The 24972-nt window shown below is 50.4% G+C and overlaps 1 protein-coding gene across 1 annotated transcript; it reads left to right on the top strand.

Moving 5' to 3' along the window:
• Nucleotides 1-645: 645 nt before the first annotated feature.
• On the top strand, nt 646-4697 carry LOC116838812 (phospholipase A and acyltransferase 3-like). The gene is made up of 4 exons (XM_032804314.1): nt 646-708; nt 2960-3134; nt 3754-4022; nt 4599-4697. Exons 1-4 carry the CDS (start codon nt 646-648, stop codon nt 4695-4697), a joined length of 606 nt encoding a protein of 201 aa, XP_032660205.1.
• The last annotated feature ends 20275 nt before the right edge of the window (nt 4698-24972 follow it).

Here is a 24972-nt window from a genome sequence, read left to right as displayed (position 1 = left end):
GGGTAATTCTGCAGAACTGCTTTGAGAGCTATGAATGCCAAGTGTCACAGAAGAGTTAGGTAGCTCTCTGCTACAGGTCTAAGGCACCTCTGTAAATGCTGTGCAGAATAAACTGTTCACTCACCAGACCACTGGGGGAAATCCCCCACAAGGGTGGGCAGCTGTTACCTGGTAACCAAAGATGGAGCAAACAACCCCCTGTGATGTCATGCTAAGTCCTCCACATCCCCCTCCCCCAACAGACAATGTTACATTAACCCACTACAGGGAAGGCGTGAGTGCCTCCTACAGGTACTTAGTAGTGGACAATCTAAGGACGGAGGAGGTATATAGCTGAGAAGGAGGTTGGGCCAGTGGGACTTAGGTCCCACAGTTTTGATCCCATCTCCTGCTATAGTGCTGGGTAAATTGCTTTGGCCCTGGGTTTTCTGTGAGAGACAACATGGTCTATTGGGGGCAGGGAAGTGACACAAGGAAGCACTCAAAGCCACACAGCAGAGCCAGGAATAGCTCCAGATATCCTGAGCCTCAGTCCAGCACCCTAGCCACTGGGCCCACCTGCTTCTGCTGTCTTGGGGGTTGTTATCAATGTAGTACATGCCTTTGTTTTAGCTATGCCAATAGGAAGCCCGCAATGCGGCCAAGATGAACGATGAGACGCGAAATAATTCCACCTCCTGCATCAGGGTGAAGATCCCCTCCGTCCATGTAAGTGCAGCCACACGCTCAGCCACACTCATGACTTTTGCTCATGATCTGGATAACGGTGAGCCCTGAAGTCAGTGGCACTTTCTGGGTCCTGTGCCCTCTAGTGCCTTCTGCAATGTTTGAGCCACAAAAAGCCACCCAGAGAGAGCCAACCCTTTCCCCACGTAGCTCCACTGGGATGAAATAAATAAACACGGTTATGGTTCCCTTGAGCTTAGGTTTCATGGGGTCAAAGCCAACCTGCCAGCACCCCATTAAAGAGCATGGGATGCTGCATTAATAGGTCACCTAGCAATGTTTGCAGGGATGGTGCTCTTCATGACCCTCCCCACCCCAAATATTATCTGGCCCTATCAAGGAACCCCCAGTTAAAGCCAGCAACAAGATCTGCAGGGATGAGAATGGAAGCTGTGGGGAATTAGGGACATGGGCCAGATACTGCTATCAGAGAACTGTGGAGTGACTCTGCTTAAGTCAATGGGGTTAGGGCCAGATACTGCTCTCAGTACCCCTGGGGTAGATCCAGAGTCACCCACTGACTGCAATGGGGGTCAAAGCTGGATTCTGATCTCAGCTCCCCCTGGGTTCCATCTGGAGTCACCCACTCACTGCAATGGAATCAGTCCTGGATTCTGATCTCACTTATGTCTGGTGTAAATCTAGAGTAATTCCAGTGAATTTAACAGGAATAGACCCAGCTTCTGATCTCATAAGAACATAAGAATGGCCATACTGTGTCAGACCAAAGGTCCACCCAGCCCAGTACCCTGTCTGCTGACAGTGGCCAATGCCAGGTCCCCAGAGAAAGTGAACCTAACAGATAATGATCAAGTGATCTCTCTCCTGCCATCCATCTCCACCCTCTGACAAACAGAGGCTAGGGACACCATTCCTTACCCATCCTGGCTACAATAAGGGGTTGTAACGGTCCTAATGAAAAAATAAAAGCCTAGGACGTTTCAGCTGGATAAAGAGCCTACAGGGATTGAATAGATAATATCTATAGTCGGTGTGGAAAAGTTAATAAGGAAAAGTTATTACTTGTTCCCATAATATAAGAACTAGGGGCCACCAAATGAAAGTTAATGGGCAGCAGCGTTTAAAACAATAAAAGGAAGTTCTTCTTCACACAGCGACAGTCAACTTGTGGAACTCCTTACCGAGGAGGTTGTGAAGGCTAGGACTATAACAGGGTTTAAAAGAGAACTGGATAAATTCACAAAGGTTAAGTCCATTAATGGCTATCCCGTTCCAAACCCCTAATCATTTTAGTTGCCCTTCTCTGAACCTTTTCTAGTGCCAGTATATCTTTTTTTGAGATGAGGAGACCACATCTGTACGCAGTATTCAAGATGTGGGCGTACCATGGATTTATATAAGGGCAATAAGATATCTCTCATGTCTTATTCTCTATCCCTTTTTAATGATTCCTAACATCCTGTTTGCTTTTTTGACTGCCTCTGCACACTGCGTGGATGTCTTCAGAGAACTATCCATAATGACTCCAAGATCTCTTTCCTGATTTAGTTGTAGCTAAATTAGCCCATCATATTGTATGTATAGTTGGGGTTATTTTTTTCCAATGTGCATTACTTTACATTTATCCACATTAAATTTCATTTGCCATTTTGTTGACCCAATCACTTAGTTTTGTGAGATCTTTTTTGAAGTTTTTCACAGTCTGCTTTTGGTTTAGACTATCACCATGAGCAGCTTTTAGTATCATCTGCAAACTTCGCCACCTCATGTTTACCCCCATTTCTCCAGATCATTTATGAATAAGTTGAATAGGATTGGTCCTAGGACTGACCCCTTGGGGAACACCCACTAGTTTACCCCTCTCCCTTCTGAAAAATTTACCATTTGATTCCTACCCTTTGTTCCCTGTCTTTTAACCAGTTTTACATAAGAGCCTTTGGTGAGGGACCTTGTCAAAGGCTTTCTGGAAATCTAAGTACACTATGTCCACTGGATCCCCCTTGTCCACGTTTGTTGACCCCTTCAAAGAACTCTAGTAGAGTTCTCCTGCACTCTAGTTCATGTAGCGTAATCCCACTGAAATCAATGAGGTTGGGCTAGGTCTTGCTTTCGTTTAAACTGGTCGAAAACTGGAGTAACTGCAGATTGATAGCAATGGAGGAAAAGTCAGCGTCTTATCCCACTGGAAACCTATGGTGTTATTCCAGATTGATAGCACATTCTGGTCCTCCCTGTTCATGTGTTCTGCATGATGCGCCTTTCCCCTTTGGAGAGCCGTTTCCTGTGTGGCCACAATTCATCAGGACTCCATAATGGCAACGGATCCCAATATCTCCTCTCCCAGGTGGAACTCAAACCCGGTGACCTGATTGAGATCTTCCGCTCATGCTACCAGCACTGGGCCATCTACGTCGGTGATGGCAAAGTCGTCCACCTGGCTCCTCCTTGTAAGTGCCCCCCTTCCCTAAAGGGGGAGGTGTGTTCTGCTGGAGGCTGAAGGTGGGTCCCTGCCATGGGAGTGCCACTGCATGGGAACCTCTCTTAGGGTTTTCCACCTGCAGAAGAGCCAGTGCTCTGTGCAGGATTTGGGGATCCCATGCCATGGGCGCTGCAGCCCTTGTGTGCCTTGGAGGCCAGCTGCATGGACGTTCAGCAGTAGTGACTGCCATACAGCAGAGTGTAGTACTGCCTGCTGGCACTGGGGGGAGCTGGAACTGCTCTTGGCCCTGAGGAGTGCGATAGGGACTGCTGCCATTGGGGGACTCAGTGCTCCAGCCTCTGGAGGCTGCACTACTCCTGGGCTGGCTGTCACCTCCTGCGGGGGAAGGGGACTGGAGGCAGCACAGGGTGGAGGTGCAGAGCAGAGACGGCTGTATGCAAAGCTTCCTGCTGCCTCTGCTCCTGGTGGGTGGGTGGGGGATGTCCATGTATCAGCCACTGTCCCCAGCCTCTACGGATGCAAGGAGAGCTTTGGGGAGATGCAATTTTCCCCAGGCACTGTGGAATCTCCCTGCATCATACCTGGCTCAACACCGACTCAATGGATCTCGCTATGCCCCACCCAAGGTGAGCACCCCATGGACGGCATTGCCAGCGTCCTGGCAGCCCTGTCCGACAGAGCCTTTGTGAAGAAGGACTGGCTGGAGGACGTGGTGCGCAAGGACCGCTACCGGGTGAACAACAAGCATGACGAGACGCACCCCCCGCTGCCAGTCTCCAAGATTGTCCGGTGGGCCGAGGAGCTGGTGGGGCGTGAGATGCCCTACAACCTGACCAGCCACAACTGTGAGCATTTCGTCATGGAGCTGCGCTACGGTGTGGCCATGAGTGATCAGGTGGGTGTGAGGGGGAGGGACAGGGCCTCATGCCAAATGGATTCCATGCTGGAGCATCTCAGCAGCTACCTCTGTTCCCCTGCCTTGGTGCCTCTTCACAGCCCCAGCTGGCTGCTGCCACCACCTTTCCTTTCCGTATTGCAGCTCTCCATTAGTAGCAAGGGGCTGTAGGGGTGGGCGGGGGAAAGCAGGATTCATGCCCCTAGGATGGAAGATCTTGACCTAACCTGTGGCTTCCCTGGATTGGGCTTTTGCAGCAAGTGTTGCTTGATGTCTCATGGGCTGGCCGGACGTCTCAGCTCCTTCCTTCATTTCCGCCTAGGCTGACCAGACGTCCTGATAAAATCGGGACTGTCTCGATATTTAGTTGTTTATCCCCATTTGTCCCGATATTTTGTCCAGGCCCTTTTTGTTTTTGCTTCGGCAGTGGCACTCTGGCTTTTTTTTTCTCCTATGTGTCCCGGTATTTTGTTCTTGTCATCTGGTCATCCTATTTCCACCTCGCTCGCCCCAAGCCTGTAAATGACCACACATGGGAAACCCCATGTCTGATGGGCACTTTGTTCTGTTTTGCAGGTCACGGAAGCTATAGCCATGGGCACTGTGGGGGTGATGGGCATGGCGGCAGCTGTGATCAGATCCATGGCTCAGCGACGCAAGCATCGGAAGGAGTAGCGGCAGATGGAGGGAGTGGGGTTCGTACCCGCACTGGCTTGGGGCGATTAACCCGGCTCTCATCCTTTATCATCAGATTGTTTTCAGTGCAAGATGAAAGCTAAATGAGATTTCGTGAACAAAGCTGCCCCATAGATGATGGCCAGTTGTATCCCAATAAACTCATCTTGAGACCCCTGCATCTTGCTGTCTGGGCTGAAAACATACAGAAATGTGGCTCATAGCTTGTTGCGTTGTGCTGTGATTTCCCATCTTCTCTCCCAAACTAAGCCAAGTTGGGCTGGCTCAGTGCTTTCACAGATGAGCTCCTGGGAAATTGCATTGATTCAACAGCAGATGTTCTGAGTGAGGTGATCCCTTTCTGATGAGGTGTAAAACCAAGATCATAATCATGAAAGATCCCAAGGCACTTTTTTGAAAGAAGCTCTAGGGTTTTAACCCTTGTGCCTGGTCAAATTCTCACTGGAATCATTTCATTCTGTCTTCTTACATTTTTCCCTGTAGTTTCAAATGGATGCAGAACTCACTCAGCTTCCTTAGCTGGCGGATAGTATTGCTGTTAAACACTTGTAGCGTTCCACTCCAGAAGCAGCTGCATCTCAGTGCTGGATGAGGGATCTCTGTATAAATAACCCCCATGCCTCACCTCAGAGATGGCTTCATCTCAGTTTTGGGTGGATGAACAGCACCTGCCCCCTACCAGAGACAGCTGCATCTCAGCATCGAACAAACAATCCCCGTGTAAACAGCAGTCATGTTGTATCCCAGAGGGGGCTGGATCTCAGCACCGAGAGATCCCTGTATAACTAGCTGCAGCACAAAGCAATGCCATTGAGCTGGGTGTAAGAACTCACTTTGCTCATCTGAAAATGTATTATTTAAAAAAGAAATCCCTGATTTTTGAGCCAATCTCATATCTCTTGCAGCTGCATTCCTGAGGTTGAACATGAGGGGTTGTGGCAATAATGTAACATTTCTGTTTTAAAATTCATTTATGTTATTTCTGGCTATTTCCCTATAGCTAGGCGGTGTGGTCCCTCACCCCCCAGAGAGGGACAAGCCTCTTTGGATACCAAAGTGTGCAGAGCCAGTGAGTCCTCCGCCCACCCCCTAGAGGTCCAGGTGCAGGACAGGAAGTATAAAAGCCCATCCCCAGAGCTCACTCGAGGAGCAGTCACCAGAGAGGCCACGCCTCTGGCTTAGCTCCTCTTTGGGTGACCCTGGTGACCTGCGGCAGACCTGAGGACTGGCATGACCTGCTGACGCCCGATATGGTCCAGAACCTGGAGGTGCTGCCCAGCCTGCCCCCTGCCAGTTACCCAGAGGACTCCATGGTGCTTAACCCCTGGAGGAACTCCCCGACCTGCCCCTCGCCAGTTACCCAGAGGATCCCATGGTGCTTGACCCCCCTGCAGGATACCGTCTGGACCCAGATACCTCCAGAGGGAGAGTCAGGAAGTAGCCTGGGGGCAGCTGACCAGAGTCTAGCTGCAGCACTGCCAGAGCCCGTGTCAGTGTGTTGCAGCCAGGATCCCTATTGATGCAACAGCAGGCCTTCTGCCGCTGCTAGGGCCCTGGCGAGGATGCAGAGGATTGGGTGGGCCTGCATCCCCCCTGCTACCCAACTTGTGGGTGGGAGTCTCCACCTCCTCCAGGCTGCTCTGAGCTGAGAGGCTGGGCTGGTTGTTTACCTGCTTTGCTCAGCTCCTGCCTGAGGGCCTGAGCCATTGACTCTCTGTTGCCCCACCCTGACCCAGGGCCTGGGCCTGCTAGTTAAATACTGTTGCTCAGCCCCTGCCTAAGGGCCTGGCCTTTACCTCGCTATTGCCTGCTGACCACAGGCCAGGTGCGAATAACTGTCTGTGTTTGCCTCTCTTGCTGCCGCAGCGAGAGACTCCCATGGCCAGGCTAATTCTCCGTCAGCAACTGGAAGGAAGTAGTGAGGCAGTGTGGTCTACCGCCACCCTGGAGAGGGGTGAGCCCCAACCACCCCTCTACATTCCCCTTACAGCACCCTGAGCATTTCCTCTCTGCGATGGGGTTCCTGGGGTGCCGCCTGGCCTGTGGGACTCTGTCCCTCCAACCTGGGGTATCCTCACACACTGTGATGCTGTATCAAGTTACAAATCTCTAGCAGGTCCTGCACCTATACAGCCATCCACAGACAGGGACACACCCAACAGAGTTACATGAATGCTTCTTCCAGCCACTCATGTACAATCAATAGGGACATAGGCGCTGACTCCGTGGGTGCTCTGAGACTGGAGCACCCATGGGAAAAAATTAGTGGGTGCTCTGCACCCACTGCCAGCCAAGCTCCCCCCCACCGCCTTCCCCCCCAAATGTGCTGCATCCCCACTCCTCTCCTTCCCTCCCAACGCTTCCTGTCCCCCCACCACCTAACAGCTGTTTGGCGGCGCTTAGGACTTACCGGGATGGAGGGGAAGGAGCGGGGATGTGGCACGTTCAGGGGAGTAGGCAGAGAAGGGGCAAGGACGGGGACTTGGGGGAAGATGGTGAAATGGAGCCGTGTCTCACCCTGACAGATGGTACAAACAGGTCTCAGCTCTTCAATGCACAGGCCGGAACTCTCCCTCCCTTTGATCACCCTCCCCAGGTCAAACTCTTTGTCCTCCAAACCTTTCTTCCAGACGATGAGTTGGGACGGGGTGGGATGAGTCCAACCCATGATGTCACTTCCCCTCTTTATAGTTTCGTCCAGCTTGCTGGAAAGATCTGTGGTTGTGACACAGGTGTCTGCCCTCACTGGTCAAGCATTCTCTGTCCTCTAAGTGATCTCTCTAAGGCCTTGGCTACACTTGAGAGTTACAGTGCTGTAAGTCACTCCCCGTCCACACTGGCAAGGCACATACAGCGCTGTATCTCCCTGGCTACAGTGCTGCCTGTACTCCACCTCGATGAGAGGAATAAAGAGAATAGCTGCAGCACTGGGGTGCCAGTGTAAACAGGGAATAATCTTACTACGTTGTAACTGATCTCTGGAACCTTCCCATAATCCTTTTAAGTAAAGAAAGCTCTCTTGGTTTTGTTGTGATGCCTCTGTTTGTTTTGTGAACTCTGGGCTCCAGGACCTGCTTATCAAAAAAACAAACACAGCTCCTGTTTGCTGTGAATGAGCAGAGGCAGGGGGCTCCCCTTGGAACGCCCACAGCTAGCGTTTGCTTGAAGAGAGGGGGAAGGAAGGGGCTTGAGGAGAGAAGCAGTGGGAGGGCAGGGGGTCCGTTTCGGAGCGGCTGCTTATCTGGTCTGTGAGGAAAAAAACAAAGAGGGCTATTTGCTTTCAGTGAGTGAGAGAGGGGTGGGGAAGGGGTCGGAACTTGCAAGGCAGCTGCTGACAGAGTGTCGGCTCCAAAAATCCACTCTCTCTCTCCCACACGCACCCTGTCACGCTCCACCCCACCTCCCTCTTTTGAAAAGCATGTTGCAGCCACTTGAACGCTGGGATAGCTGCCCATAATGCACCACTCCCAATGCCACTGCAGATGCTGCAAATTTGGCCACGACAGTGCGCTGATAGCTGTCAGTGTGGCCAGATTGCAGCGCTTTTGCTACTCAGCTGTACAAAGACAGGTTTAACTCCCAGCGCTGCACAGCTGCAAGTGTAGCCATACTCTGAGAAGTCTCAGCTCCTGTATACAGCTCCTGGGATAGTGGATTCTCTTTAATGGGCCATCAGTGTGTCTGGCTACTCCACTGTTGTATCTGAAAGGCTGGTTGTGGGTGTTCCCAACCTCACAACACATTTCAGTAACACAAATACATAGCAAAACTTCATAACCTCACATACAATGACAACATATACAATCCAACAGGATATTCATATTCAACAGATCAAGACCTTTAACATGATACCTCACAAGGCATACTTTGTGCAAAACATATCAATTATATGACAGGGGTGAGTATGGGGATTCCAGGGTGCGGCTTTGAGGTACAGAGTGCCACACTCTCCTTCCTTGATGACATTTACGGCAATGAAGCTGCCTCGCCTCTGGTCTAATTTTAGCTTTTCTTTTCCAGCAATGAGCTAAACAGGTTCCCCAGGAACCACAACAATCCAATGTCCATTCATGCTACTTAGATGCGATGCAACCACCTATGGGTATGTCTTCACTAGCAATGTTAAAGCCCTGTTGTGGCTGCGCTTTAACGTGGCTGTGTAATTGCGGCACCAGCGCCGAGAGAGAGTTCTCCTAGCACTGTAAAAATCCACTCCCACAAGGGGAGTAGCTGCCAGCACTTGGAGCACGGCTCCCAGCGCTGGGGCACTGCCTAAATGCCATTTTACAGCGCTGAAACTTGCAGTGCTCAGGGGCTGTTTTTTCATATCCCAAGCAAGAAAGATGCAGTGCTGGAATGTGGCAGTGCGAACAAGGCCTATGTCTCTTTTATCAATTTATGTAGGATTTATGTAGGTGATACGTTTGAATTAGTCAAGGGGAAATTGAAACTGAACTCTTAATTTCTTTAAAACACAGAAACTCTGAGAAAATAAGTCATTCTGCTGCTGAAGCTGAACAAAAATGCCACTTGAAGGGGTAAGTACTTACTGAAATGGCTTGTATATCAGAATAACTTGCATTGGGCTTGTTCTTTATTCATAGATTTATAGAACCATAGCTTCAGGGCCATCCCTAGACATTGTGGTGCCCTACGCAGCCCTCCCCACAGGTGAGGGAGAGGCATCCCCAGGCCTCCGTTGGGGGCAGGGCGGTGGGGGCTGTGCCCAAGGTTTGTGGTGGGCAGGACTAGGCTTGCGGGGCAGAGTGTAACCACTTCTAGCACGAGCTGGTGGAGTGGGTTGGGGTTGGGTCACTCCACTTTCTGACGCCTAGTGATTGCAGGGTGGGCCCGAACCCATGCTCATGGGGTGGCAGGAAGTGGAGCGACCCAGCCCCAGCCTGCTCTGCTCTGCTCCCCTGACTCCTGGCCTTGAGACTTGGTGAGGGGGGAGGGGGGAAGTGCCCCCAAGCACTCACTGGCAGTGTGGAGCCAGCTGGGGCCTGGTCACTCCACTTCCTGCTGCTCGTTGAGTGCAGGGTGTGTCCGACTCCTGCTGCAGTCCCTCAAGATGCAGTTCAGAGGGAGGGGTGGAGCTTGGGTGGGGCAGGGGCAGAGCAGCGGCTGGGGCAGCTTTCCTGGCTGTCTCAGCAGGCCAGGGGATTGGCCTGGCCGCTGGAGCAGCACATAGCTGCGTAGAGCACCAGGAAATTTGGGGCAATTGGTGCCCCAAATTTCCTGGTGCCCTATGCAGCTGTGTAGTTTGTGTATGGGTAAGGATGGCCCTGATTCCAAGGCCAGAAGGGACGGTTGTGATAATCTAGTCTGACCTCTTGTCTAACAAAGGCCAGCAAACTCCCCCGGAGTAATTCCTAGAGCAGAGCTTTTAGAAAAAAACATTGAATCCTGAGTTCAGAATTGTCAGTCATGGAGAATCCACCAGGACCCTAGGTAAGTTGTTCCAATACTTAATTACTCGCAATGTTAAGAAGGAACATTTTGACTTTGACAAGTTGCCATTTGCAGATGGAAGAACGTTGCATTGAAAAGTTCTGACTAGTTCTATTTCTAAGGAAGCAAACAGTGGCCTGTGTACCTTTGGAGGGGATGGATTTTCCAGAGAAACCGGCTCCCATTTAGGCACCTAAATGAAAGGTCCACATTTTCAAAAACGCCCAGCCAGTCAACAGGGAGGTGTGCACTAGCCTGTTAGACAATCCAACCACTTAATCTCGTCACCTCATTATAAACAGGTTCTGATGCACTGAAAGACCATGGGGTGGGGTTAATTTAATTACTAAATGTTTATTCAAGATAAATATTTAACAGCATATGTGATTTGCTTACATCCATATGAAAAGAGAAAGAAATACACAGATAAAGGAATTCGATTCAGGCTATGCATTATATTGGATAAATGTCGTTTTCCTAGAGAAGTTTAATCCTTTTCTTTCAGCCCACCTTTTCTCAGCTAAGTGTTCAGTCATTGATCTAATTCAGGGAGTGTGTGTCTCCACTCCTCTTAATTGTTTTATTCTGGTGTGCAACACTTTTGTGGATTATAGCCACATAGATAAGGATTCTATTAGGCTAGGCATTCCATTACACCAACCTCATAAATTGGCTGGAGACCAGGATTTTTTGACTCCCAGGCTCTTTCTGTTAGAAATCAGAAATGAAGAAAAGGAAAGCAACCAGGACCAACAGAAAAGAAGAGGAGACAGCTCAGGGCAGTGTTTCTCCCCGCAAAGGCATTAACGCAAAAGCCTTATCGAAAGCCTTGGGCTGACTCTGTTCTGTGATTATAAACAGCAAATAAGCAAATCTGATTCCTCTGTTTGCTTCTTGCTGGAATTAGCCCGTGTAGTCATATAGCAACCGTTACAATAACAATCAAGCAGCTGGGTGTGGCATGGCTAAGTGCTCTGTAAACACGAATTACTATGAAGGGGCCTGTTTTGGCTCCATAGGGAAGGAGATGTTGAATTTTGCACCTGAAACAACCTGTTACACACAGAGATATGGGGTGTTCCTGCAAAATGACCAGACCTACCCTTTGAGCCCCCAGTGATTTTTCTGCGAACGTACAAGGGACTGTGTTGATTAGTTTATGAGTGAAAATTAATTTAATAATGGAACATAGGATGCAGACTGGGTGGGACCTCCTGGGTCACTGAGTCCCATCCCTGCTATCCCCAGCCAGCCCCATCATATCATCCCAGTCACAAATGTTGCCACTTCCATCTTCAAACTAAGTGGATTGTGTGTCCCCACTCGTCCTATTGGGAGGCTGCTCAGGGTCGATCTTAGGGAATTTGTATTTTGGTGCCTCTGGATAGCGGAAAACAAGAGTTACTCCGTTTTGAAACCCTTCCCCCCTTACCTGAAAGCAGGCAGCTCACAGAGACATGACATCGGGGCAGAAAAATAGCAAACTCTTGGAAAAATTGCGAACAGTGCTAAAGCAGCAGGTCATGACATTGAGTGCAGCAGCAAGTGCTTAACAACAATGTTGGTGCGCGTCCAAAGTCATAACTATAGCGATAAGAGAAAGGAAACCATGGAGAGACACCACTCACTGTTGCTTAAGAACTGCTAGCAAGAGCTGCTGTCACAAAAAATTCTCCCTATCCCCAACAACCCATAGACAACTGGCCATTGGAAGCAGGGCACGGCTCATTCAGCATCATCTTGGATTGTATATAATTGTGATTCAGGGGGCTTCTGGCTTATTGCAATAGGGATTTTTGGGCTAATAAAAGGCATTATATGTTTGAACTGCTTGTTTCAATCACTTTTTGGATGGAGGTGCCATGTTCTCAGGGAATTCCTGAGACCATCCCAGCACAGTGGACCCTTGCAGGGGGGGAAAGGGTGGGTAACACCCCTGGGTCCCACTGCCTCCCTTGGGTCCCCAGCACCCCTGGCCCTTGCTGCCTCCCTGGGCTTCCCCCTCCTTCAGCCCCTGCTGCCTCCCCAGGCTCCCTACCCCACTATCAACCCCAGGCTCCTCTGCCTCCCCTACCTGCATTGCCCCGAGCTCCCTTCTGTGATCTTGTACCCCAGGCCCACTCCGCTCCTTGCCTCTTGACCATGGTGCCCTGGGCGCTCACCTAGATCGCTCACCCATAAGGTTGGCCCTGTGGTTGCTCCAGCACCTCCTTCCTCTGATGGGTAGAAACATTATTTCCAGCCTCAGTTGACTACTTCTTTCTCCAGTGAAAGTCCCTTGCCACTAGCTTTTGAGTTACTCCAAGCCCAGGGCATCTTTTCCTTTTGTCTCTGATCGCTCAGCAGCTACCGTCTCCCTGCCATTTTGACTGGACAATAATTTTTTCTCCTGCAATGGAAACCCGAGGCCGGAGACCTGATTGAGATTGACCGAGGGTTTTACAAGCACTGGAGTGTCTATGTGGGAGATGATGACATTGTCCATATAACAGGTGAGATGGGTGGCTTTGGTTCCTTGTGTGAAGCATCCAGCAGAGAGAGAGATGGTGAGATACCATGTGGATCAAGCCAAGGCAAACGTTCATGCTCTAGATTCTCAAGTACCTATAACTAGCACTGGGGGACATTTCTCATCCACACTTTTTTGGGGTGAAAAAAATGCAGATTTTATGACACAAACATTTGGCAAATTTGTGTTAATTTCACCAAATTGTTTTGGTTAAAAAATAAACAAACATTCAAAACTAAACCCTCACCATTTTGATTTTTTTAGTTTCAATATTTCCTTTAAAAATATTTAAAAAAAATGTAGACATGCTTGAAACAAAACCTTTAGTTCATCCCAAATTAATTTTTTCCACACAAACTTTGGATTTTCCAAAAATTTTGAAAAAAAATCATTTTGGTGCCAACCCAAGACATGTATTTGTCAGAATTGCCAGCTGATTAAAAAAATCCATCATTCACCTATGTCTTCTTATAGCCCACACATTGTGTCTTTGTTTGCCCTCTAATGGCTGTTCTGCAAAGAGGTTTATTAGGAGGTGGCTAGTTAGAGCCTTTGAACTAACAGATACATGCAGGGGTGGCTCTAGCTTTTTTGCCGCCCCAAGCACAGCAGGCAGGATGCCTTTGGTAGCATGCCTGCGGGAGGTCCCTGGTCCTGCGGATTCGGCAGCTTGCCTGTGGGAGGTCCGCTGGTCCCGCGGCTTTGGTGTACCCACTGCCGAATTGCTCCCAAATCTGTGGGAACGGCGGACCTCCCACAGGCAAGCCGCCAAAGGCTGCCTGACTGCCACTCCTTCCTCTGATGGGTAGCACCCTTCTCTCCAACCTCAACTGATTCCTGGCCAGTTTATCCCCAGTCATTCTTGTGCCAACATTGCCCTTTAGCTTCAATCGCTTATCTTGCTGCCTGGTGTTCCCATAACAGTCCCCCTGAGCCCCCCTGCCGTTTTTGCGGTTTTACACAGTCCCATTTTTCCTGTTTCTAAAAAGTGTTTAAAACGCATTTTTTCTCTCCGCTCTGCTTTGATAGACCCTACACACAGGAGGGAAACTGACTACATTGGGGAAACAGGGCATGCAATTGTGCCATTTAATGCACAAAAGCAACAGATCGAGATAACAGATTTTTTTTTTTTCTCTCCAGTCTCTTTTGGTTCTAGCCATAGTCATTTGTGACTAGGGCTGCTTAAAAAGTTTCCAATGAAATCTTTTCCCATCCGAAACTGGAGTTTTGCCATGGGAAAAAATAGCTTTCAGTGGAAATTTCCAGCAGAAGAATCAAAACAAAGCATATTGTTTCAGGCCAACATTAATCTTTTCCTCTCTCTCATTTGCCAGGAAGCCTTGTGTGAGTTCTAGTTCTGGGTCTCTCCTGCTTTCCATTTCCCCATGCGCCCTGCTCCCCATTGGAACCACCTCTTTCATGAGGCACAATGGCCATCTCTGGGGCTGAGGTGCAGCAGAGCATCATAGGGAGCCCATGAGAGATCTGGAACTACAACTCCCATGAGGCCCACAGCTGCTCAAATATGTAAGTGGGGGAATGGTCCCGCTATTGTGGGCAACTTTCCTGGCTTATGCACTACCCTGGTTAAGTGGGCTAGTGAAAGGATGTGAGCTCTCACTCCCACTTGCTTTACCCCGAGCCAGGCCTGATCTAGAGGACTCCCCTTCCATGCTCCTGTGTGGCAGAGGCCTCGTAACCCCAACAAGGCTGGCCCAGGATTCCTGGGGAGGGCTTAACCCGCAATCTCATAGGCTCATAGACTCGTAGGTCAGAAGGGACCAATATGATCATCTAGTCTGACCTCCTGCACAAAGCAGGCCACAGAACCCTACCCATACACTTTTATAACAACCCCTAACATATGACTGAGTTATTGAAGTCCTCAAAATTGTGGTTTGAAGACCTCAAGCTGCAGAGAATCCACCAGCAAGCGACCCATGCCCCACGCTGCAGAGGAAGGCGAAAAACCTCCAGGGCCTCTGCCAATCCGCCCTGGAGGAAAATTCCTTCCCGACCCCAAATATGGCGATCAGCTAAACCCTGAGCATGTGGGCAAGACTCACCAGCCAGCACCCAGGAAAGAATTCTCTGCAGTAACTCAGATCCCATCCCATCCAACATCCCCTCACAGACCATTGAGCAGACTTATCTGCTGATAATCCAAGATCAATTGCCCAAATTAAACTATCCCATCATATCATCCCCTCCATATACTTATCAAGCTTAGTCTTAAAGCCAGATAAGTCTTTTGCCCCCACTACTTCCCTCGGAAGGCTGTTCCAGAACTTCACTCCCCTAATGGTTAGAAACCTTCGTCTAATTTCAAGTCTAAACTTCCTTATATCCAGTTTGTACCCATTTGTCCTTGTGCCTACATTAGTACTAAGCTTAAATAATTCCTCTCCCTCCCTAACGTTAATCCCCCTGATATATTTATATAGAGCAAGCATATCCCCCCGGAGCCTTCTTTTGGCCAGGCTGAACAAGCCAAGCTCTTTGAGTCTCCTTTCATAAGGCAGATTTTCCATTCCTCGGATCATCCTAGTAGCCCGTCTCTGAACCTGTTCCAGTTTGAATTCATCCTTCTTAAACATGGGACACCAGAACTGCACACAATATTCCAGGTGGGGTCTCACCAGCGCCGTATATAACGGCACTAACACCTCCTTCTCCTTGCTGGAAATACCTCGCCCGATGCATCCTAAAACCGCATTTGCTTTTTTAACAGCCATATCGCATTGGCGGCTCATAGTCATCCTGCTATCAACCAATACCCCAAGGTCCTTCTCCTCCTCCGTCGTTTCCAACTGATGCGTCCCCAACGTATATCTAAAATTCTTATTATTAATCCCTAAGTGCATGACCTTGCACTTTTCACTATTATATTTCATCCTATTACTATTACTCCAGTTTACAAGGTGGTCCAGATCTTCCTGAATAGTATCCCGGTCCTTCTCCGTGTTAGCAATACCCCCCAGCTTCGTGTCATCCGCAAACTTTATTAGCACATTCCCGCTCTTTGTGCCAAGGTCAGTAATAAAAAGGTTAAATAAGATCGGTCCCAAAACCGATCCTTGAGGGACTCCACTAGTAACCTCCTTCCAGCCTGACAGTTCACCCTTCAGTACGACCCGCTGGAGTCTCCCCTTTAACCAGTTCCTTATCCACCTTACAACTTTCATATTCATCCCCATCTTTTCCAATTTAACTAACAGTTCCCCATGCGGAACCGTGTCAAATGCCTTACTGAAATCGAGGTAAATTAGATCTACCGCATTTCCTTTGTCTAAGTAATCCGTCACCTTCTCAAAGAAGGAGATCAGGTTGGTTTGGCACGATCTACCTTTAGTAAATCCATGTTGCAATTCGTCCCAATTACCATTGACCTCAATGTCCTTAACTACTTTCTCCCTTAAAATTTTTTCCAAGACCTTACATACTACAGACGTCAAGCTAACAGGCCTATAGTTACCCGGATCACTTTTTTTCCCTTTCTTAAAAATAGGAACTACGTTAGCAATTCTCCAGTCGTACGGTACAACCCCCGAGTTTACCGATTGATTAAAAATTCTCGCTAACGGGCTCGCAATTTCATGCGCCAGTTCCTTTAATATCCTTGGATGGAGATTGTCCGGGCCCTCCGATTTTGTCCCATTAAGCTGTTCAAGTTTGGCCTCTACCTCAGATGCGGTAATATCCACCTCCATATCCTCATTCCCGTTTATCATCCCTCTGGACCCATACAACTCGCCGCCCCTGGACCCCACTGCCCAGGAGCCAGCGGGCTGGGAGCGCGGCCAGTATTGCTGGACCAGGCCATGATTGGGACACTAGTGCTGCCCAAGGGGCCTGATGTGCTGGTGGTGAGCAGATGTTGGACAGCCTCAACTCCAGCCTGCCCAGCCCCAGCCACTGGCTGCCGCTCCTGAGTGCACCGCGCCCCCCCACCCAGCTGCCTGAGCTGGACGCTTTTGGCCAGGCATTGCAGGTGAGTAGAGCCCTGCATGGTTGTATCCGCAGCTGATACATGAAAACGATCCATGGATATCTGCAGATTTGCAAGGCTCTACTCATGCCTCCTCCTCTTGGTTTCTTGCTTCCAACACCCATTGCCTAGCCCCTGCTGAGCCACTTGAGTTAGCTCTGGCCTGGGCATGCGGCTTAGCATCTTGGGTGGAAGTCCCACTGTCTACAGCTGGTTTAAACCACATTAAGGAGCTTCATTGCTCCTTATGTTGAGCCAGAAAGAAGGTGCTTGATATCCCCATTGGCTCCAATGTCACTGTCTTTGGGTCTAAGACCCACCATGATGGCAGCCATTAGCACCATTGAGCATGGCAATACGATGTAGTGGGCACCAGCAGGGACAGCTGGAAGGTGGGTGTGGGCTCTGGCCATATGAATGAACTCTTAGCCTGCTTTCCTGTTTTCAGTCTCCAGGTCTGACTGGAATGCCTGACCGGGGCTTTGTTAGCTCTAGCAATGGCAAGGCAATAGTGAAGAAAGAGCCCCTCAAACGTGTTGTAGGGAACTGCAACTATCGGGTCAACAACAAGTATGATGGGACCTGGCAGGTTTATCCGGTGTCCGAAATCATAGTCCAGGCAAACAACAAGGTTGGGAAGACATGGACATATCACGTCTTTGGTAAGAACTGTGAACACTTTGCTAATGAGATTCGCTACAACGAAGCAAGAAGTGACCAAGTATGTAACGGGCCAGGTGTGGGTTATTGTTCCCTGTGTCTGTGGGGTAGGCAGGTCCACGTGCTGATGCCTAGCAAGGCAAACAGGGCTGAGGGAGGAGCAGGGAGGGGACTGTAGCAGGGGGCCAGGACTCCTTTGATAGATGTAAGGGACTGTTAGTGGGTATTAGATTTCTGATGAGGTGAACATCGAGGTTGTTCCTTTGCCGACTGAAATTTCTACCAGGCCTGGCTTAAAACAATTGGGGCTCTAAAAACATTATGACCAGCACTAGCCCTTGCCCCTCTGCAGCATCAGCCTCCATGCCCCCTGCTGCCAGCCCCCAGGCCACCACAGTGACATCACACAGAGCCCCCCGGCTACCCCAGCAGCCCCTGTGCACCTCCCATTGCCATCCCCCACCCCCTAGTACCACTCTTCATGCTCTCCCCCACCTCAACCCCCTGCTCTGCCACAGACTTCATCTATGACCTTGGGCAAGTCATTTAGTCTCTCTCTGCCTCAATTTCCCCAGTTATACCATGGGGATAATGGCACTGCACTGCCTCCCAGCAGTTTGTGAGGACAGTGGTCAGGGTTGTACAAATACCTAGAAATACTCACTGAGCTTCTCTGAACAAAGCAGACATCTACAACACACACACCCTGATGGGGGGATATTTTTCCAGCCCTCAGTTGATGCTTCATTTTAGTCTGAGCTGTTTGCCAATATTCAGGGCCTTGCTAGCTTGATTCCATTAGGAGAAGAAATTGATAACACAAATCAGTCCTACTCTTTGGTGCAATCCTATGTCTTTACAAAGGATGCACAAAAAGCCCAGTGTTCCTGAACACAGTAGGAACAAATGTAAGCGCTGACTTCCTCTGTTCCCGGGTGGTGCTCTACCCCCACTCCGCACCAGGTCCTGCCCCACTCCTCTCCTTCCCCCAAGATCCCACTCCACTCCTGCCTGTCCCATTCAACCCCCTCCCTGCCTCTTCCTGCCCCTGCTCCTCCCAGTGCCTCCTGCATGCCGCTGAACAGCTGATCACGGCCAGCAGGAGGTGCTATGAGGGAGGGAGAGGAGCTGATCTGCAGGGCTGCCCATGAGTGCTAAGCACTCACTATTTTTTTTCCTCGTGGGTGCTCCAGCCCCAGACGCCAACTCTATGGGTGCTCTAGGGGAACAAACAACATTTGGCAGTTTCCTTGTTCAGAAATCCAAGCCAGTTTCAAGCAAACTCTGTGCCCAAGAATCCCTGTCTCTCTATTCCCTTTTAAGGTCACGCTCCCCACTGCTTCTCTTGGCTTTTGACCTCTCACACACATATGAAACCAATCAAGTCCTCAGCCCCCATGTATGCAATCAGTCCTCCTCCAATCACTTAGCTCAGCTTCTGATCAGCCCTGCCTTGGGCCCTGACTTCCTATTGTTTCAGCTATCACTATCTAAAGGGACATTCCATTTAGCCCCGCTGCAACCCCACCCCCATTCCAACCCCTTCCTCAAAGTCTGCACCCTAACTCTACCCCCTCTTTGCCCCTATTGGACCCTTTATCCAAATCCCTGCCCCAGCCCCGCCTCCTCCCTTGAGCACAGCATGTTCCCCCTCCTCTTTCCTCCCTCCCAGCCATGCAAAACAGCTGTTTTGTTGCACAAGCACTGGGAGCTAGGGGGGAAAAAGCAGGCAGGCGGTGCACTCAGGAGAGGAGGCAGAGGCAAGCTGGCCAGGGGGGCAGGGAGCTGCCAGTGCATGCAGAGCACCCATCAATTTTTCCTTGTGGGTGCTCCAGGGCAGGGCTGGAGCACCCACAGAGTCAGCGCCTATGATTGCTCTAAAGCTCAGTGGCAGCATTAACACCTCCTGCATAACGCTGTTCAGCCAGCCAGGATTGTTACCCGCAGCATTGACATTCAATAGGAGAAGTCGATTGAGACAAAGTGCCCAGAAACAGACTTTGAATGAGCAGGCTGCACCTTGGGAGATTCTTGAGTTGTCTGGAGTCTGCCTGACTAATCGGGGATTCTTTCCGTTTCCAGGCTAATACGGCTGTTGCAGTGATAGTGGCGATAGGTATTCTGATTTTGTTCATTTGACAGTGGTAGCATCGTTAAACGTCTTCAGCCCAGAAACACTCCACCATGTACAAAAGATACAGATCAGGACCATGCTGTGGAGACCAAAATAAATTTTAAGACCTCAGAATTACCTCATTAACCAGAGTCTTGTCTCTTCTGTTACCGGTCAGTGGCCCAGAGTAGATAATTGTTGGAGTATTATCCGAGTATCACTGCGCACCAAACTCAGGAGAACTGCTGCAGATGGAAGGAGCGGGGTTCATACCCGCTCAGCCTTGGGGAATTTCAGCCAGTTCTCATCAGACTGTGTTCAGTGCCAGACGAACACTGAATGCGATTTCAGGAGTAAAGATGCTCCACAGCCGATACCCAGTTAGAAGAGTAAATCACTCATCTTGAAACCCACACGTCTTGCTGTCTGGGATTAAAAGACAGAGTTACGTGGTTTATAGGTAGCTCATCGTGTACTGAGGTTCCACATCTCTCCAAAGCTAGGCAGGCTTGGGCTGGCTCCATGCCTACATGGGAGACAGCCTAGGGAATTGTACTGATTCCACAGGGCGTGTTCTTCTAAAGGAGCCGCTACCTTTTTGATGAGCTCAAGCTTCAAGGTGCAGCATAACTGCTCTAATTCCACTGTATTCAGAGTCTTTACTTGGACCTAAGGATTAGCCTGGAGTCTGTGGTATAATGTAGTTAAAGTTTTATTCTATAGTTGCAACCCTTTATTAGCAATTTACTCTTCTAATTAAAGACGAGTGAGAAGAGGAGGATGTAGCCCACAGCTACCCCAGCCATTCCCTCCTTGGAAGAGGGTCATAGGGTAACTCTGCTGCTATTCTATGCCTTGGGGAGTGAGATGGGGTGGAGAGACCCTGTCCCGTGCAGGGTGAGTTCACTCTGTCCTTCACGCTGCCCTCTGTCTCAAGACCATGAGACCTAAGAGCAGAAGTCCATAGAGTTGACTTGGTCCACAGGGCTTTAAGGCCCAATGGCTGGAGTCTATGGAATGGCCTTGATCCACAGGGCAATAGGGTCACGTCACCTATGTCCGGGGGGGAGCCCATCTCTGCAGGACAGTAAGGCCTAGAGGCCAGAGTCCATAGAGATACCCAGGGTTTGCAAGGCAGTAAGGGCCGATGGTCAAAGTCAATAGAGATTTTCTAGGTCTACAGGGTAGAAAGTCCTAGCGGCCAGCATCATTAATGATACTTTGGGTTCACTGGCCGCAAAGTCTAGCAGCCAGAGTCAATGGAGATACCCCTCTGGGTGTGGCTGTATAGCCAGCAGCTGGAGTCAATAGGTTTGCTCTCTGGGTGGGGCTGTATAGCCTAGCAGCTGGAGTCAAAGTCGCCCTCCGGGAGCTCACCCTAGCACACACCCTCCCCCTCAAAAGGGCACCCAGTGGGGGCTATTCTTCTCCCCCCTCCCCACCTATTGGCATTGGCATTGGCATATGCTTTCCCAGGGTGATGTAGTACCTGAAAGTCATATGATTGTAGAGCAAGATACCAGTGCATGATTCATGGGTTTGTGTCCTTCATGCTATTTAACCATCGCAGGGGTGAATGGTCAGCGATCAGTCAAAATGTATTTCCTAACAGATAATACCGCAGAGCTTCTATGGCCCACTTAACGGCCAAGGCCTCTTTCTCAATAGTTCAGTAGCTTGTTTCTCTGGGGAACAGTTTGCGACTTAGGTACCGGACAGGGTGTTCTTCCCCAGGGAGCAAGGTCGGGAGTTTGCCCCGCTCCACATGTGCCATAGCTCCACACAGCTCCCAGAAGCAGCAGCACAACCCCCATCTGGCTCCTACGCATAGGGGCAGCCGGAGGCTCTGCACACTGCCCCTGCCCTGGCGCAGCCCCCGCAGCTCCGATTGGCTGGGAACCACAGCCAATCGGAGCTGCGGGGGCGGCACCTATGGACAGCTGCTTGGCTGCACCTCTGCGTAGTAGCTGGAGAGGGGACATGCCACTGCTTCCAGGAGCTGCTTCAGGTAAGCACTGCCTGAAGCTTGTGCCCCTCCTGGGCCTCACCCCCTGCCCTGATCCCTCTCTCACCCTCCAAACCCCTCTGTCCCAGCCTGGAGCCCTCTCCTGCACCCTCAACCCCTCATTCCCAGCCCCAGAGCCCACACCTCCAGCCAGAGCTCTCACCTCCTCAACCCAACCCCTTGATCAGAGCCCCTGCCTGCACCCTGAAAACCCTCATTTCTGGCCCCACCCCAGAGCTCCACACCCCCAGCTGAAGCCCTCACCCCCAATTTCATGAACATTCAAGGCCTGCCATACAATTTCCATACCCAGATGTGGCCCTCAGGCCAAAAAGTTTGCTCACCCCTGCCCTAAGAACTAGGAATTCCAGGCCTGTTATTGCATCCAGATACTGGTGTCTGAAAGCAATAACTCCTAACAGCAGTGGTGAAAGGCGGGAGCACTCAAAGCTAGCAGCCAATCACTGCGGGCAATTTACCCCTAAAATTTCCAAGCCCCAGCAGGGTACCTGAAATCAGCACAGAAGAGTCTAACCCACATGCAATATGGCCAAAGAAGCAGTGTATTCCCAGGTGAGCATAGCAAATCTTGTTGTATTACAGAAAAACCAAAAGGTCCCAAATGACTTAGAGGTTCTCATTATGACCTGTGCATTATTAATAGTATTAGGATAGTGTCTATAAGCCCCAATTAAAATTGGTGAGTTCACAGATTCATAGACTCTAGGACTGAAAGGGACCTCGGGAGGTCATTGAGTCCAGTCCCCTGCCCTCATTATGAGATCTACGTTATGGTAGCACTTGGAAACCCCAGCTGAGACCGCGGCCCCATTGTGCTGGGTGCTGCACAGACACAGTGAGATACAGTCAATGAATTTACAATCTAAATAGATGAAAGATTATTATCCCCATTTTACAGATGGGGAAACTGAGGCACAGACTGGCAAAGTAGCTTGTCTAAGATCAGGCAGAAAGTTAGTGGCAGAACCAGGACCAGAGAACGCAGGAGTCCTGACACCCACTGTCCCGTTCCTCCCAGAGCTGGGAATAGAATCCAGGAGTCCTGACTTCCCTCCCCTCTCCCCTGGTGCCTATTAAGCATGGAACATGTCTATTTGTGCTCTCTAAGCTTAGAGCCAATAACTCAGCAAAACTCAGGTGAATTTTCATGTGAGAGGGGGCCAAAGGCACCTCCATGACCCCAGGGCAACCCCCCACTCACTCCAAAGAGCTTGTCAAGATTGATGCATCTAAATATAGCTAGACCTGAAACATGCATCATGGCTGGAGGGATAATACAGCAAGTCTCAGCCAAGCAAAGGGGTAGTCCTCATGTCACAGCCTTTCCCTGCTCTGTGCCTCACTTTCCCCACCTCTCCAATAGTACCAACCCAGCTCCCAGCATGGATGCAGGAGTTGATGTCTGTCCAGGACTAGGTACAATGCTATTACGCTGTTGGATCCCATGCACTCTTCTCCCCTCCCAAGTGGACACAGCAATCCGGGACATAAATCCTCCGAGCTGGATGGATTTAGCCCGCGTTAATCCGCCTGCTCAATCTGCTGCTGCTACTCAGCTTCTCTGCATCACTAACCGTGAGTCACTGGCTGGAACTGGGTTACTGAGCTGATCGATCGAGGGCCTGGCTTCACACCCCCACAACTCCCTGGGCAGAACCTGAGCCCTAGCACGGACCCAGTCACTTGTCAGCTGCCTGACGATCAGAAAAGCTGGAAAGATTCTTCCAGTTCAACAGCTACTTCAGGCCCAGCAGCCCCACTGGTGAGTGAGCCCTTCCCTGGGATCCTATGGGATGGGGCTGGTTGTGGGTAGGCATCCTACAAACCCTGAGCTGCTAGGCTTCCCCAGGTCAGGCCAAGCCCCAGAGCTACTGTTCTGGTATCCTTCTGGGGTAGAATCCAGGAGTCCTCGTTTCCAGGACACCCCCTACCCCCGGTCTAACCACTAGATTCAACTCCCTTCCCACAAGTGGGGATAGAATTCAGGAGTTCTGAGTCCCACCCCCCTCTCTAAACATTAGACCCTACTCCCCTCCCGGAGCTGGGAAATGAACCTAGGACTCCTTCCTCTTTGGTTCTAGAACCAGTGGGGTCTGGGAGGTAGAAACTCCCACTCCAACCAGGGCATCCCCAGGCTGGCTTGCGATTGCAGCCGCTGTGGAAGAGGTGGTGTGGGGGTGAGGGGTGGAGAGGGCAGTGTTAGGGGAAATTATTGTCAGCACCTCCCTGCCCCATGTCCCCCCCCCCCGAAGATTGCCTGAGCCCAGCTGGGCCTGAGCAGAGAGGGTGTTTCTGTATTTACAGCAATAGGATAGAGTGGAGTTTTATTGCAAAGGTTTAGAAATTGCTGCCTGTGATGGGGGCCTGGGCTGGGGTGGGGAATGGGTGGAAATACTTGGGTGCCAGTTCAGTGATTGGTAGGAGAAGGGGATTACAGAGAACAGGGCCTGCCCGGGAGCCCTGAGGCTCTACACACGCTGCAGTTTACACACACCTGCGCCCCAACACACATACTATCTGCAGGTGCTCTCTACCCCCACCTTTACTTTCTGCACTCACTCATCTACCCCCCACCTTATATGTGCTCACCTACCATACACCTTGTCTGCATACACACGCTGCAGCTCCACACACAATACACTGGCCACATATCCCGTCCCCCATACTTTTCACAATCTACAGAGCATGCAAATACACAACCCACCAGCACACTGCACACGCTCATTATACACACACACACACACACACACACTAGTACCCCAACAGATTAAGACACACACCAACACGTTACACAGCCCTTCACCACCACCCCATGGAACACACTCACATCCTGTTGCTGGTAGCACATCAATGCATTACACACATACCCCAACACATCCCATACCCACAGCCCAACTGTCACACACAAATGGGCACCTGACATGCATTTAAACACACAGCTGCAGTTAACTGAGTATGAACACTTCCTACCAGCCATTCCCTGCATCTCCTGCTGCTACTCCAACTTTGAAAGGGGAGTGGGGTCTAGTGGTTAGAGCAACAGGGGGTTGGGAACCAGGACTCTTGGGGTCTACCCCTGCCTCTGGGAGGGAAGTGGAATCTAGGGGGCTCAGCAGGGGGCTCTGGAGTTCTAGTCCCACCTCTTACAGTGGAGTGGGGTTGAGTGGTTATGGCCTGGGAGACTAGGAATCAGGAGTGCACAGTTTTGTTCCCAGCTCTGGGAGGGGAGCAGGTCTGGGTGACTGCAGTACTTTGAGACCTTAGCTTAGAAGGGGTCAGTGCATTAGCCATCTATTACAGATTATTCTACGGGGCCAAAGTCTGCGCTCATGTCAGCCTGTGAATGTCCATCCCTTGGGTGCCTGGGTGAGAACTGGCTACTCTCAGCAGGGCTACTACCTGTGAGCATTACTGGAGCCATCAGTGGCTCCTTAGTTACTCTGAGGTGTGCAGGGAAGCCCTGGCCAAAGAGGTCTCAGCCTTTTCCTTTCAGAGCCCCCCAGA

This window comes from Chelonoidis abingdonii, chromosome 17 (assembly GCF_003597395.2).
Source record: "Chelonoidis abingdonii isolate Lonesome George chromosome 17, CheloAbing_2.0, whole genome shotgun sequence".
In the NCBI taxonomy this organism is placed as follows: Eukaryota; Metazoa; Chordata; order Testudines; family Testudinidae; genus Chelonoidis; species Chelonoidis abingdonii.
This window is presented reverse-complemented; position numbering and strand designations above follow the sequence as displayed.

What these genes read in the sequence shown, in the direction of transcription:
- LOC116838812 (XM_032804314.1), top strand. Translation starts at nt 646, where the DNA reads ATGAACGATGAGACGCGAAATAATTCCACCTCCTGCATCAGGGTGAAG. An exon ending in TGAAGATCCCCTCCGTCCAT is followed by an intron (nt 709 to 2,959) that starts GTAAGTGCAGCC and finishes TCCCCTTTGGAG; the next exon opens with AGCCGTTTCCTGTGTGGCCA. An exon ending in CGTCCACCTGGCTCCTCCTT is followed by an intron (nt 3,135 to 3,753) that starts GTAAGTGCCCCC and finishes GCCCCACCCAAG; the next exon opens with GTGAGCACCCCATGGACGGC.